General features: G+C 37.1%; 1 protein-coding gene across 5 annotated transcripts in view; it reads left to right on the plus strand.

The window, feature by feature from the left end:
- Nucleotides 1-14,774, plus strand: part of LOC130453627 (neurabin-1-like) — a 189,704-nt gene that overhangs the window by 158,417 nt on the left and 16,513 nt on the right. For all 5 annotated transcript variants that reach the window (XM_056793282.1, XM_056793279.1, XM_056793281.1 and 2 more), the window contains 2 exons: nt 3,795-3,954; nt 4,546-4,692. In XM_056793282.1, the coding sequence (XP_056649260.1) occupies nt 4,638-4,692 (55 nt within the window). In that variant the 5' untranslated portion in view covers nt 3,795-3,954; nt 4,546-4,637. The remainder of the gene's footprint in view (nt 1-3,794; nt 3,955-4,545; nt 4,693-14,774) is intronic.

Below are 14,774 nucleotides of genomic sequence, written 5' to 3' on the forward strand. Positions count from 1 at the left end.
ATATATTCATCCATTTCTCCTAAATTGGTGTATTTATTGCCATATAATTGTGCAAAGTAATTTCTAATGATTGCCTTAATTTCCTCCTCATTGGAGGTGCTGTCCCCCTTTTCATCTTTAATGCTGTGAATTTGCTTTTCTTCCTTCCTTTTTTTAATTAGATTGACCAGTATTTTGTCTATTTTGTTTGTTTTTTCAAAGTACCAGCTTCTTGTCTTATTTATTAAATCAATAGTTCTATCACTTTCGATTTTATTAATTTCTCCCTTAATTTTTAGGATTTCTAATTTGGTTTTCTGCTGGGGGTTTTTAATTTGATTGCTTTCGAGTTTTTTCAATTGCATTTCCAATTGATTGATCTCTGCTCTCCCTTGTTTGTTAATATAAGCTTTCAGGGATATGAATTTGCCTCTGATTACCGCTTTGGCTGCATCCCAAAAGGTTTGAAAGGATGTTTCGCCATTGTCATTTTCCTCGATGAAATTATTAATTGTTTCTATGATTTCTTCTTTAACTAAAGGGTTTTGGAGTATCATATTGTTTAATTTCCAAATGGTTTTAGATTTGGTTTTCCATGTACCATTACTAATCATTATTTTTATTGCCTTGTGATCTGAGAAGGCTGCATTCATTATTTCTGCTTTTTTGCATTTGTGTGCTATGTTTCTGTGACCGAATGTATGGTCAATTTTTGTGAATGTGCCATGTGGTGCTGAGAAGAAGGTGTATTCCTTTTTATCCCTATTTATTTTTCTCCATATGTCTATTAATTCTAATTTTTCTAAGATTTCATTCACTTCTTTTACCTCTTTCTTATTTATTTTTGGATTTGATTTATCTAAATTTGATAATGGTTGGTTTAAGTCTCCCACTAGTATGGTTTTATTGTCTATTTCTTCCTTCAATTCTCATAGTTTCTCCATTAGAAATTTGGGTGCTATATTATTTGGTGCATACATTTTGATTAATGATATTTCCTCGTTGTCTAGAGTCCCTTTTAACAAAATATAATTACCTTCCCTATCCCTTTTGATCAGGTCTATTTTTGCATTGGCTTTATCAGATATCATGATTACCACTCCTGCCTTCTTTCTATCAGTTGAGGCCTAGAAGGTCTTACTCCATCCTTTAATTCTGACCTTGTGGGTGTCAACCCGCCTCATGTGTGTTTCTTGAAGACAACATATGGTAGGGTTTTGGATTCTAATCCATTCTTCTATTCGTCTACGTTTTATGGGTGAGTTCATCCCATTCACGTTCAAAGTTATGATTGTCATTTGTGGACTCCCTGGCATTTTGATTGCCTTCCCTAATTCTAACCTTTTCTTCTTCGGCTCTACCTTTTAGTCCAGTGATTTACTTTGAATCAGTGCCCCTTGTCCCCTCCCTTGATGTTTCCCTTTTTAGTCCCTACCTTTTTCTTCCCTCCCCTCCCCCCTCTCTTTCCCTCCCTTTTTGTTCTCCCTCTCCTCCTCCCCACCTTGGTTTTCCCTTCTCCTTACCCTTGTTGGGTAAGATAGAATTCAAGATCCCAATGGATCTGGATGTTTTTCCCTCTCAGAGTTGATTTCCCTGAGATTGAGGTTTAAGTAAACCCCCCCTTCTCTCTTCCTCTCCTTCTTATAGGAGTTTTCTTCCCCTCCCCTTCCCATGTGAATCTTTGTGTGAGAACGATTATTCTATTTGGTCTTTCTTTACCCCCTATTTATACATTACATTTTCCCCACATGTTAGTATACATAGATTGATATAAATGTAGTCCTTATAGAAGAGAGTTTGAGTAAAAGAAGAAGATGACATTTTTCCCCTTTCCTTAATATTTACCTTTTCAGGTATTCCTTGCTCTTTGATTTTCGGTATCAAACTTTCCACAGAGCTCTGGTCTTTTCTTTGCAAAAAGTTGGAAGTCTTCTATTTTGTTGAATGCCCATACTTTCCCTTGGAAGTATATAGTCAGTTTTGCTGGGTAGCTGATTCTTGGTTGGAGACCCAGTTCTCTTGCCTTTCTGAAGATCATGCTCCATGCCTTACGATCATTCAGAGTAGAACTTGCAAGGTCTTGTGTGACCCTGATTGGCATTCCTTTATATCTAAATTGTCTTTTTCTGGCTTCCTGTAGGATTTTTTCTTTTGTTTGATAGCTTTGGAATTTGGCAATTACATTCCTGGGAGTTGTCTTTTGGGGGTTTAGTGTAGAAGGTGTTCTGTGAGCTCTGTCAGTGGCTGTATTGCCCCCTTGTTCTAGAATCTCTGGGCAATTTTCTTTGATTATATCTTGTATCACCATGTCCAGTTTGGTGTTTATTTCTGGCTTTTCTGGGAGTCCAATTATTCTTAAATTTTCTCTTCTCCCTCTATTTTCCAGATCTATCACCTTGTCGGTGAGATATTTTATGTTCTCTTCTAATTTCTTGGTGTTTTGGCTTTGCTTTATTAGTTCTTGCTTTAAAGCCTAGTTTTCTTTTACAGTTTGGTTAAACTGGTTTTGTAGATGCATGAATTTCTTTTGCATTATTTCCCACTTTTCCTCCCAGAGGGCTTCCATCTTTTTGGTCATTTCTGATTCAAATTCTTCATGGGTTTGTGGAGAGTTTCTATTTCCTTTGGAAGATTTTGGAGAATTTTCTTGTATATCTTCTTCTATCTGCTCTGTATTTTGTATTTTGGCTCCATAGAATGTGTCCAAAGTCGCCCCTTTCTTCTTATTTTTCTTGGTATTTTGGGGCTTCTGTGCTTCTGTGGAGTTTGTCATCTCTGAATGTGGAGGATTAGCTTTTCTTGTCTCTGTCTGGTGATCAGAGGCTTTAGTCCTGGGCAGATGTTGGTTCTATGAGCTTTCCCTGGGTTAAACTGAATATGCCTCACTGGAACTGGAATGGAAGGGTCGGACCACGAGGCCACACTCTCCCCCTGGCTCACTTTCCGGAAGTTGCCTTCAGAATCGCTGGCCGTGAGGCTGTTTCGTCGGCCTGCGGGGGGATGGGCTGCAGCTTCCCCAAACTCCGAGGGCATGGACTTTCACTGAGACTTGGATAGCAGGATCCAGCCGGTGAGGCTGTCTTGCCCGCCCTGAGGGTTGCTGTTGTTTCGACCAGCTCTCTGCAGCGGAAGCCCCAGGCAGTAACTTTCACTGGGACTCGGATAGAAGGCCCTGAGGGTTGTTGTTCCGAGGACCCTGCTCTCTGAGCCCAGCCGGGCTGCGGCTTCCGGGAGCCTTGGACTCTGCTCTCCTACCCCTGAGGTCCGAGTGATCTCGGGTTCTGGCTTTTGAGGGGGGCCGTACCTTTTGATCCGGGTTCAGGTCCAGGAGGACGGTTCCCAGGGTCTGTGCTGTTGATCATTTTGAATTTCGGCACCTTAGGAGTTTATAGTTTGAGATCGGTTGGGAAGGGTTTTCCGGAGATCTGAACTTTAGCTTTCTCTAAGCCGCCATCTTAACCAGAAGTCATCCTGTAATCCTTTCTATTTTGTTTTATGCATCTAATTTTTTTTTTCTTGGAAAAGGTCTTCACCACATTACTAAAGGAGTTAATGACACAAAATAGGTTAAGAGTTTCTGGAATAAAAGATCACTAAGGTTCTTCCAAACTATAAATTTCTTGATCTATGCTGCTATAATTTTTTTCTGATTTCATAGGCACATTAACGGAATATATTTTCCATGTCTACCTTTTTCTTTACATATTACATACTTACTATTGTTACTCTATAATATTACATATTATAATAAATACTTTATACTACATTATTATATCTGAAAAGTTGGCCAACTTCAGCCTTTACTCTTTCTATAGTGATAAAGTAGAGAACAAGGAATACAAGATGAAAGCATGTGATAGATCTATTGTGAATTGACTGTATGTTCATCAAATGAGAGAACAAATGGAGCACTTTCAAAATCAGAAGAAGCAAAGCAATAAAGAAGTACTGAATTTTCTGGTGATAAACTAAGAAGTAAGAAATTTTTTGAAATGAATAAAACTTATGGCTTCAGATGTCTAAGTGCCTAGAGTATGAATACTTTCAGTAGAGTAAGGACCCTGGTATTCCTGTGAGAAGTACATAGGACATGTGGCATTGCTACAGCAATTTCCTCTGGCTCCCATAGGGCAGTTGAAGCAAAATGATAAAAAGGCAACAAGGTTTTTTGTTTTTTGTCAGGTTGTGTGTGAAAAATTAGAATATAGTTAATATTTTTAGTTGGTTTTGATCTCTAATATAACAGAGAAGGATAAAGGACAATAAGATTCTACCACACTGGAATTCTCTTGCCTTGCAGAAATTGGAAAAGGAAAAAAAGATGTTGAGGATGATAAAAGAACATAGCTAGGTTGAGGAAGACTGTCAGATGATATCCAGGTCTGAAAATGATTTAATTTTTGGACAATACAAAGGATAGACTTAACGCTGGAAAAACTGCATCCATTGTGCCTCATACCTCCTAGCATAAACATTACTTGGGGTATATCTACATAGGATATTCCTTTAGAATTCCTCCCCCTTACATTAGACACACTACTGATTTTTTCATCTCAAATTTAACAGGAAGGAGCAAATATGAACACATGTGATACTTGAAGAAGAGAAAATTATTCTTGTGCAAGGAGCTTGATATATTTTAATCTTCTCTGAAAAAAATGATGCAAAGAAGAGTCCAACAATTAGATTTATTTTCTTGTCAAATAGACAAAGGTAAGCATTAACTTTATGATTGCTTATTTCATATGTATAGTATTCTTTAAGCATTTTTCTATTTTTGTAAAGAATCTTTTATTATAACAATAAAGGTTGAATATGGAGAATATTTTTCAAAATAAAATATTAGGAATAACCCAAATGAAGATAAAGGTATACAATTATAACTAGTAAAGATTTTGTTATCATCACAACTATTTGCGAATGGTGTCAGAAATTTGTGAGTTATAGCAATAAGGAAAGAAAAAAATTGAGAGAATAATAAAAGCACAGTGAGAATAAAATTATTAGCTATTATAGATATGAGTCTATTTATAAAACCCCAGAGAGCCAACTCCAAAAACATTCAGGATAATAAATAAATCCATAAAAGTATTGGCATTTCTATATATTATCCACAAACCGCATAGCAGAAACAAATGGAGAAATTCAAATTTAATATGACAGAGACTGTAAAATAGTTGTAAGACTATCTATCAAGAGAAAGCAATAATGGGGGTGAGGGTGGGGGTTGAGCCAAGACAGTGGTGAAGTTGCTACAGAGACCAATTTGATTTCTACCAAATTAAATTATGATATAATGCCTTAAAACAAATATTATAGGAGGAGCATAATACAAAGATGGGGTGAAAACATTTTCATCCTAAAAATACTTAGGCCAAGAGGAAAGATCTGCAACAATGTAGTGGAAGTAGTGCAAAAACAGTAGAACAAGGCAGGCCCCAATGAGGAAAGAGACCTTGGATACACCTGAATCCACAACAAGGGCTTCCAGAGCTCTCAAATACAAATTGTAAAAAGAGTCAGAAAATTGATCATAAGGAGGTTACCTGGGTCCCTTTGCTGACTTGAGGGCAAGATTTTAATTTGAAAATTTTATTTAATTAGTCAATTTAGAATATTTTTCCTTGGTTACAAGAATCATGTTCCTTCCCTCCCCCCACCCCCAGTAGCCCACACGCAATTCCACTGGGTTTTTCATGTGTCCTTGATCAAATCCAATTTCCAAATTGTTGATGTTTGCACGAGGGTGATTAATTAGAGTCTACTTCCCCAATCACTTCCCCATCAACCCATATAACCAAGTAATTGTTTTTCTTTTGTGTTTCTGCTCCCAGAGTTTTTCCTTTGGATGTGGATAGTGTTCTTTCTCATGGATCCATCTTAATTGCCCCGGATCATTGCATTTCTGCTAGTAGAGAAGTCTATTACATTCAATTGTACCACAGTGTATCAGTATCTGTATACAGTGTTCTCCTGGTTCTACTCCTCTCACTCTGCATCAATTCCTGGAGGTCCTTCCAGTTCACATGGAATTCCTCAAGTTCATTGTTTCTTTGAGCAAATAGTATTCCATCACCAACAGATACCACAATGTGTTCAGCCATTCACCAATTGAAGGGCATCCCCTCATATTCCAATTGTTTGCCACCTCAAAGATTGGGCTATAAATAATTTTGTATTAGTATTTTTTTCTTCTTATCTCTTTGGGGTATAAACCCAGAAGTGCTACAGCTGGATAAAAGGGCAGACAGACTTTTAGTGCCCTTTGGGCATAGTTCCAAATTTGAGGGCAAGATTTTTGATGCATTGCCCGTACATAGATCCAGGTAGGTAGAGAGGTAGAAGAAAAATTGAGGGGGAAAATGAGAATGGTACAGGAAAATCATGAAAAAAAAATAAATGCCTTGGTGTAAAGGAGGCACAAAAAGCATTGAAGAAATTAATATTTTATAGGCCAATTCGAAAAGGGGCACAGAAATCCAATGTAGAGAAAAACTATTTAAAAAGCAGAATTGACCAAATGGAAAAAAGATATGGAAAAATGCATTGAAGAAAAGAACTTCTCAAAAGATAGCATTGGCCTTTGGAAATATATAAAAATTCACTGAGGAAAAGAACTTTATACAAAAACAGAATTAGAGAAATTGAAAAGCAATTACAAAAGCTTACTCAAGAAAATCATGCCTTAAAGATAAGCAAGTGGAAACCAATAACTCCATGGGACTCTGATAATTCATAATAAGAATTCATCAATCGTCTAAAAGAGATTCTAAAATAATAACTCCCAGGAAAATTATAGCCAAATTCCAGAAAAGAGGGCAAATCAGAGGAAGAAGTGGTCTGAAACTAGCTAGAAATAAGATGAAGAGTAATATAGTAATCATAATGGTGCAAAATTTTTGGCAATTCTCTCATAAAGGCCATATTTCTAAAATATATAGAGAAATGAGATAACTATATAAGAATATAAGTGATTCTGAAATTAATAAATGATCAAAGGATATGAACAGGAAATTCTCAGTCAAGACTAATTAAAGCTATGGTTTTGCAAAAACTGCTCTAAATCACTGCAATTTAATGCAAATTAATGCATTTTATGCATTATTGTGAATGCAATTTATGCACAAAATGCACAAAATGCAAATTAAATTATATGAGATACCATCCTACATCTATCAGATTAGCAGTTATGACTGAAAAGGAAAATAACAAAACTGTAGAGGATGTGGAAAGATTGAGACGCTAAAGCATTATTGTTGGAGTTGTGAAGTGATTGAATCATTCTGGAATGCAATTTGAATCCTATGCCCAAAGAGGTATAAAGCTATACCTACCCTTTGATGTAACAATATCAGTACTAGACTATGTATTCCAAAGAGATAAAAAACCAAATGGGTAAGGAATACACATTAAAAATATTTGAAGCAGCTTTTTGGGGAGGGACAAAGAATTTGAAAGTAAAGTGATATCCATCAATTTAGGAATGAGTGAGTAAGCTGTGGTATATGATCATAATGGAATACTATTTTGTTGACAGAGTGTTTTATTGGCTGAGGGATGGGGTGAGGGATGGGGTGAGGGAAGGAGAGAATTCAAGATTCAAAATTATTTTTTAAATGTTGTAAATATTTTAAATGTAATTGGAGAAAAATGCATACACATTGGAACTATACATAATCATTCTCAAAATTCTCTTTACATAAAGACCTAATTAATTAGAAATAAATGTTAAATAAATCCTCAGAAGCCTGAATCAATATCATGAAATACAAATAGTATCTAAGTTAATATACTTTGCTGCCATACTTAATTAAACTATGAAAAGATTGCCTTACAATAGAGGTTAAGAAAGTAAGAAAACAATACAGTAATAAAAAGGTTAAGTATCTCATGAGACATAATGAAAAAAAATAATAAAATGAAGTAAAGGTAGGATGTATTCCACATCTCAAAGTCCTCTACAAAGCAGACATTGTCTAATTTTTTTTATGTAGTTTAAGAAATAGATCTCTATCTCTTAATAGTTGTGTGATTCTGGCAACATCACATAACCCTGTTTGTCTCTGTTTCTTCTGTAAAATAAGAGAGAAGGAAATGGAAAACTACTCTTATTTTTGCTAAGAAAATCTGAAATCAGATCATAGAGTCAGATACAACTAATCAACAAAAAATAAAAATAAAGATCAATGATTAACTATGGAACAGTTTAGGTGTACAACATGCCTAATCAAATGGATCTTGTATGCAACTGTTTGATAAATTCAAAGTCCTAAGAATACCAGAATCAGGAATTACTATTTATTTAAATGCTTGAAAATTGAGAATGGATGGAGATGAGTTTTTGTACAAGTTGTCTTTAACTAGGCATACATGAACAGAGAAACTATCTATGGAGAGACTTTAGGAGTTCTTTAACCTTGGGAGGAAAAAAAAAAGTGCATGTTCATTTTCAATAACAATAACCTTTCAATGAAATTTAACATTTCAATAACAATTTAAAAAAATTCAGTAAAATAGCACATAGGTTAGTTTAAAGAAATCTATCATACAAAAATGGTTAAGAACAGATATAAGAGAAGATTGGAGCTTAGAAGCAGCAGAAGTTCAGGCCTCTAGAAAACCCTTCCTTACCCATCACAAACTGACTGCTCTAGGAGACTGAAAATCAAACCTAACAACAAGACAGAGCCAAGGAACCCTTCCACTGGGCTCAATCCAAAAGATACACCCACCCAAAAAAAAAACAGAATCCAAGAACACTTGGGTTTAAGGGGAAGGCAGAAGGAAGGTCCCAGGACTCCTCCCACACACACACCTTGAGTGCTAAGCCTCCAGTGGCAGTGGGAACCTCTGGGCAGGCAAAGGCACTGGTCTGGAGGGTGTACCTTGAGGGCAGGGCTGTGCCAGGCTCAGAGCATCGAACACAGGAGGCAGGGAAGGAGCTGGAGAGGCAGCATTGTTATAATTAAAATGCCATAAACTGTAAGAAGTTAAAATAGTGGAAGATATAAATTGTAGTAGATATAAGAGTGGATGAGTAAATTGTGACCGTAGGAAATATGTTTTCACTACAGTGTTATGTTTTTAAATCAAATATAAGTATGTCGCCAGGGAAATATTCCCAATTATTCAAATATACCCAAGTCAGCTGGGTTTTATAGATATTTTAATTAATACAAATGAGGAATTAAAGAAAATGAGAGAAAGAGAGAAAAAGGGGAATAATGAGAAAAAGAATAGGCCAGCCCAGGGCAGCCCTGGCCAACCCAGGCCTAAGCCCTTAAGAGAAAGATCAGTCAGTCCTTAATCACTCACCACAAGATCTGTCCAAGCAAGGATTCTAGTGACACCAGGCTAGCATCATCTCAGCTACCTCCACCAGCTTAATCCTCCATCTGAAAATGACCGTCTGAATGAATCTGAGCTCCTATTTAAAGGGTATTTTCTCCTATGACACCTCTCCTAAGTCCGTATATCTACCAATCACAGTAGACATTTTTCAAAGGACAGACCATTCTTAGTTCACACCTAAGAAGGCTTTAAATTTTTGATTAAGTTCACACCAGAAAACCTCTAAGTAAGTTTCTCACCTCTTTGCTCCTTGTAAGTTCACACCCTTTGTATTATATCCAAAAATACGCATAGCTTAAGAATTTCTGTCCTACTATAAGTATGGGTTTATGTATCTTTCATTGTTCAGCAAGGAGTTTCTCCCCCTAAAGCAGGCTTAAGTATGGGTGGAGTAGAGGTCTTCACATTCCTGATCTAAGTAGAGTTCTCACATTCCTGATCTAAGTTCTTTCATTGCTTAAATGGGGAATGGTCCCAATGGGGAATGGTCTTAAACCCAGCTTTATGAAGTAGGGTCTGGGAATTTTTTAAGGTTTACAATCCTAATCTTATGAAGTAGGGTCTGAGAATTTCTAAGGTTCGTTGGAGTAGTTAACAATATTTGGAATGGTCCTTCCCATGAAGGCTGAGTTGCTCCAGTACGCTTAAAATTTTTAATATACACTTTGTCTCTTGGGTTCAGGTCATGAAGAGAAAAATCTAGTGGTCCAGCTTGTACTGCAGCTTCAGATTCATAAAGTTCACATAGTTTGTGCTGTAACTCCTGTATATAGGAAGCAATACTAGTATCTCCCCCTAATAGTGAGGTATATGCAGGGAAAGAAGGTTCAGCCTGTATACGTGGATGTCCAAAAAGCATCTCAAATGGTGAGATGTGTAGGTCTCCTCTAGGCCTGCTTCTGAGATAAAATAGGGCCAGGGGGATAATTTCAGGCCATTTTAAATGTGTCTCAGTACATAGTTTTCCAATCATAGTTTTAAGTTCTTTGTTCATCCTCTCAACTTGTCTTGAGCTCTGGGGATGATATGGAACATGGAATTTGGGAGTTATCCCCAAGCAAGAATATATCTGATTTAGGACAGAATCAGTAAAATGGCTTCCTCTATCTGAATCAATACGTGCTGGTGGTCCAAAGCAAGGAATAATTTCTTTTAAAAATATCTTAGCGACAAAATACGCTGTGGCTCTGGTCGCAGGAAATGTTTCTGGCCATCTGGTTAGTTGATCTACAATTACTAGACAAAATTTATAAAGTCCAGCCTTTGGCATTGTTATGAAATCTATCTATAGATGTTCAAAAGGTGTGTAAGCCAGAGGACGTCCACGAAAGGCTTTTACATGATATGCATGTTGGTTATATGCCTGGTAGGTAAAGCAGGCTGAACATACTTTAGAGGCTATAGTAGTTATGCCAGGGGCTATTCATACTCTCTTGACAGAGTCCACGATGCCCTGGGTGCCAAAGTGACCATTTTTTATGAATAGATTGGCAAATTTGGTGATAGAAACTTCTAGGGAGCAGGGGTTTTCCTTCAAATGACACCCATACTCCATTAATATGTTATGCTTTAAATTTTTGTTTCCACTTTTCCACTTCCTTTTCATTATACAAAAGTGATAAATTTAAATCATCAGTGGTTGTTAATGTTAAAATTAATTCAGGTCCTTCTATGGCTGTTAGCTTTGTAGTGGCATCTGCTCGATCATTTCCTCTAGAGACAGGGTCAGTGCCACTTGTATGGGAAGAACAATGAACTATTGCTAGGGCTTCAGGAAGCTGTAGAGCAGAAAGAACATCATTAATAATTTCTGCATTAGCTATGGATTTTCCAGCTGAGGTTAAAAATCCTTTCTGGAGCCATAACATTCTGATTGAATGACAAATGCCAAAAGCATATCGAGAATCCATATAAATTGTTGCCTTTTTATCCTTGGCAATTATAGAAGCGTGCTTCAGAGCTATGAATTCTGCTCCTTGAGTGCTAATGTTAGAAGGTAGTGAAACTGACCATTCAGTGGCAAATTCTGAGACTATGGCAGCTCCAGTGTAGCGTATGCCATCCCTCATAAAAGAGGAACAATTGGTAAATGAAATCAGATCTGCATTGTCTAAGGGAGTGTCCAAGAGATTATCTCGAGGCTTTTCTGCCATGGACACTAATGTTTCATAATTGTGTAATGGTTCTTCTGAAGTTTGTAAATCTGGAAGGTAGGTGGCAGAGTTAAGAGTAGAACAATATTTTAAGGTAATGTTTTTGCTATTTAATAAGTTATTTCATACCTTGTAATTCTCTGATCCGAGAAAGTCTGTGTTCTACAATGCTTCTACCTCATGTGGGCACATAATTGTTAATGGACATCCCAATACTAGATCAACAGTTTTTGTCACTATTAAGGCTGTAGCAGCTACTCCTCTAAGACATGGTGGTGCTCCTGCTGCTACTGGGTCCAATTGAGCAGAATAATAAGTGTCATAAATTGAGCAGAATAATAATGTGTCATAAAAGGAGTTTGGTAGAACTCCCTGTTTGCTTATTATGTTGAATAGTTGTATAGTATTGGGATTAACTGTTCTCTGAATGTTTGATAGAATTCACTGGTGAATCCATCTGGCCCTGGGAATTTTTTCTTAGGAAGTTCTTTGATGGCCTGTTGGATTTCATTTTCAAATATGGGATTATTTAAGAATTCTATTTCTTCTTCTGTTAGTCTAGGCAGTTTGTATTTTTGTATGTATTCATCCATGTCACCTAGATTGGTGTATTTATTGCCATATAATTGGGCAAAGTAATTTTTAATGATTGCTTTAATTTCCTCCTCTTTGGAGATGATGTCCCCTTTTTCATCTTTGATGCTATTAATTTGCTTTTCTTCTTTCCTTTTTTTATTAGAGCCTCCCCCCCCCCCGCACCATCTCTCTCTGTTTCTCTGCTGTCTGGGTGCCCCCACAACTGGGTCAGGTTGTTTTCAGGATGCAGCCTTCAGTACAGCCGGCCCTGAGGTCCTTTTGCTGGCCCTGAGGGTTACTGTTGTCTCAGAAGAGCCTGCACTCTGAGAGGGGCTGGGCCGTGGCTTCCCGGAGCTCTGAGGGCTCCTGATAGGATTAACCTCAGCTGGTTGGACTGAGTATGCCCTGAAGCAGGCACCTTCCATGAGACTCAGATGGAAGGATCCAGCCAGTGGGCTACAGGATTCCCCCGTCTCTCTCTGTTTCCCTGCTGTCTGTGTTGGGTGCTCCAGCGACTGAGTCAGGTTGTTTCAGGATGCAGCCTTCAGAATAGCCGACCCTGAGGTCCTTTTGCAAGCTCTTAGGTTCCCGCTACTGCTTTGGACTCAGCTCTCTGGTTTGGGGGGGATGGGTCCTGGGACCTTCCTTCTGCCTACCCCTTAGGTCCATATGATCTTGGGTTCTGGCTTTTGGGGGGCCATACCTTTTGATCCAGGTCCAGGAGGAGGGTTCCTGGGGTCTATGCTGTTGTTCGTTTTGAATTTGGGTGCCCTAGAAGCATATAGTTTGAGATTGGTAAGGAAGGGTTTCCAGAGATCTGAACTTTAGCTTTCTCTAAGCCGCCATCTTGATCGGAAGTCCCGGAACTTTCTTTTAAAATAATAAGTGGCATTTACTCAAATGAATAGCAAATATTATGTGTACTGAGGATGTTAAGAAGCCTTTGCAATAAGATCATGGATGAATCAAGGATACCCATTCATAATACTGTTATTTCTTCTAGAAATGTTAGATACAAATAGAATAAAAGGAAAAGAAATTGAAGGAATTAGATTTTGCAATGAGGAAGAAAGCTATCACTGGTTGCAGATATAATGATATGTATAGAGAGCCTCAGAGAATCAACTAAACAAGTAGAAATTAACAACTTTAGCCAAGTTGTAGGATATGAATCTTAAATAAACACAAATAAAGCATTGAGAGTGAAATCTCATTTAAAATAAATGAAGGCTAATATAAAACACTTGGAAGTCTACCTGCCAAGGCAAATCCAGGTTGGATAGATGGATGGATCCTGGATGGATGGATGAATATATAGATAGATAAACAAAATTACAAAACACTTGGCACAAATAAAGGAAGAAATAAACAACTGGACAAATATTAATTGCTCATGAGTAGGTTGAGACAATATCCTAAAAATGACAATTTTATCCCAATTAAATACTTATTCATTTTTATAACCATCAAACTGCTAACAAAAATATTTTATATAGCCAGAAATAGTAAATATATATATATATATATTTATATATATATATATTTATACACACACACACACACACACACACACACGCATATAATTAACATCCATCTAGAAGAACTAAAAGCCAAAAATACCAAGGAAATTTTTTTAAAAAATGGAAGATGACCTGATCTCAGTTGTATAATAAAATACTGATCATCTATATTCTACTGCTGAAGAAAGAGTAGGGGAGTGCCACAGGCAAGGTCCAGCCTCACTTGAGACTCCAGGGGTTCTTGACAGGTGGTAAAGATCAGTCAAGAAAATGACAAACAGAAGACAGCTATATATTTATGGCCATGGGTATGCTTTGCATCTGATAGCTGCTCTGCCATCCCCAGGCTTGGTGTTTATTTTTATGTCCATTTTCTTGGAACGCAGATACATTACCTATCACATATGTCTAAATAGAGATAATTGAAAAAGTAATACATCAACTTTTAACAAATCACTTGATTAGCATTCTCTATTCTTATATTGTGTTACAGATTCTTGACAGCATAAGGGTTTCACACAAGATAGATGATTTTGTCACAGGTGGCTTAATTTTCTCATTACCCTGTGAGGAGTTTTGAGCTCACAATCAAGAAAATTACTTATTATTTTTAGTAAAAGGGAATAATTAATCAGAAATTCCTAAAGACAATTCAACAATCATACTATTGAGGTTGAGAGGTACTGGGAACACAATTCATACTTAATATTAGATTGATCATTTTTCAGGATTTACTAGGGAGTTTCTCAAGGGGAAGAATCAAGTCACTGAGGCATGATGAAATTTGGTGTACCTATACGTTTTGTATGGGCCTTTATGATTGATTTGAATGCTGGTTTCATGAGAATATGTTTCTGTAAATGGGAAAGTTCTGGGCTTGACTTGTAGCTATGGTTTTGCTGGGAATTATGTACCTAAGTAAAAGTTAACCCATGATAGTCTTTTGGGATCGGGTTTGAGGGTCTGATTTTTTGGTGATGTTTTAGAGAATTAGGATACTAGTATTTTTTGCTCTTGCATTATTCCTTCTGAGACTAGGGGGAATAATAATCATGTCAATTCCTTAGGTAAGGGATGTTAATGAGAGAGGTTATGCAAAGGGGATAGAGTGGGCAGTCACATCTTGCCAAGGGCCACTTTGTAGCCTCCTTAGCTACTACAAGTGACTTTGTCACGATATCATGGCCTGATGGTT

Source organism: Monodelphis domestica, chromosome 4 (assembly GCF_027887165.1).
Source record: "Monodelphis domestica isolate mMonDom1 chromosome 4, mMonDom1.pri, whole genome shotgun sequence".
Lineage (NCBI taxonomy): Eukaryota > Metazoa > Chordata > Mammalia > Didelphimorphia > Didelphidae > Monodelphis > Monodelphis domestica.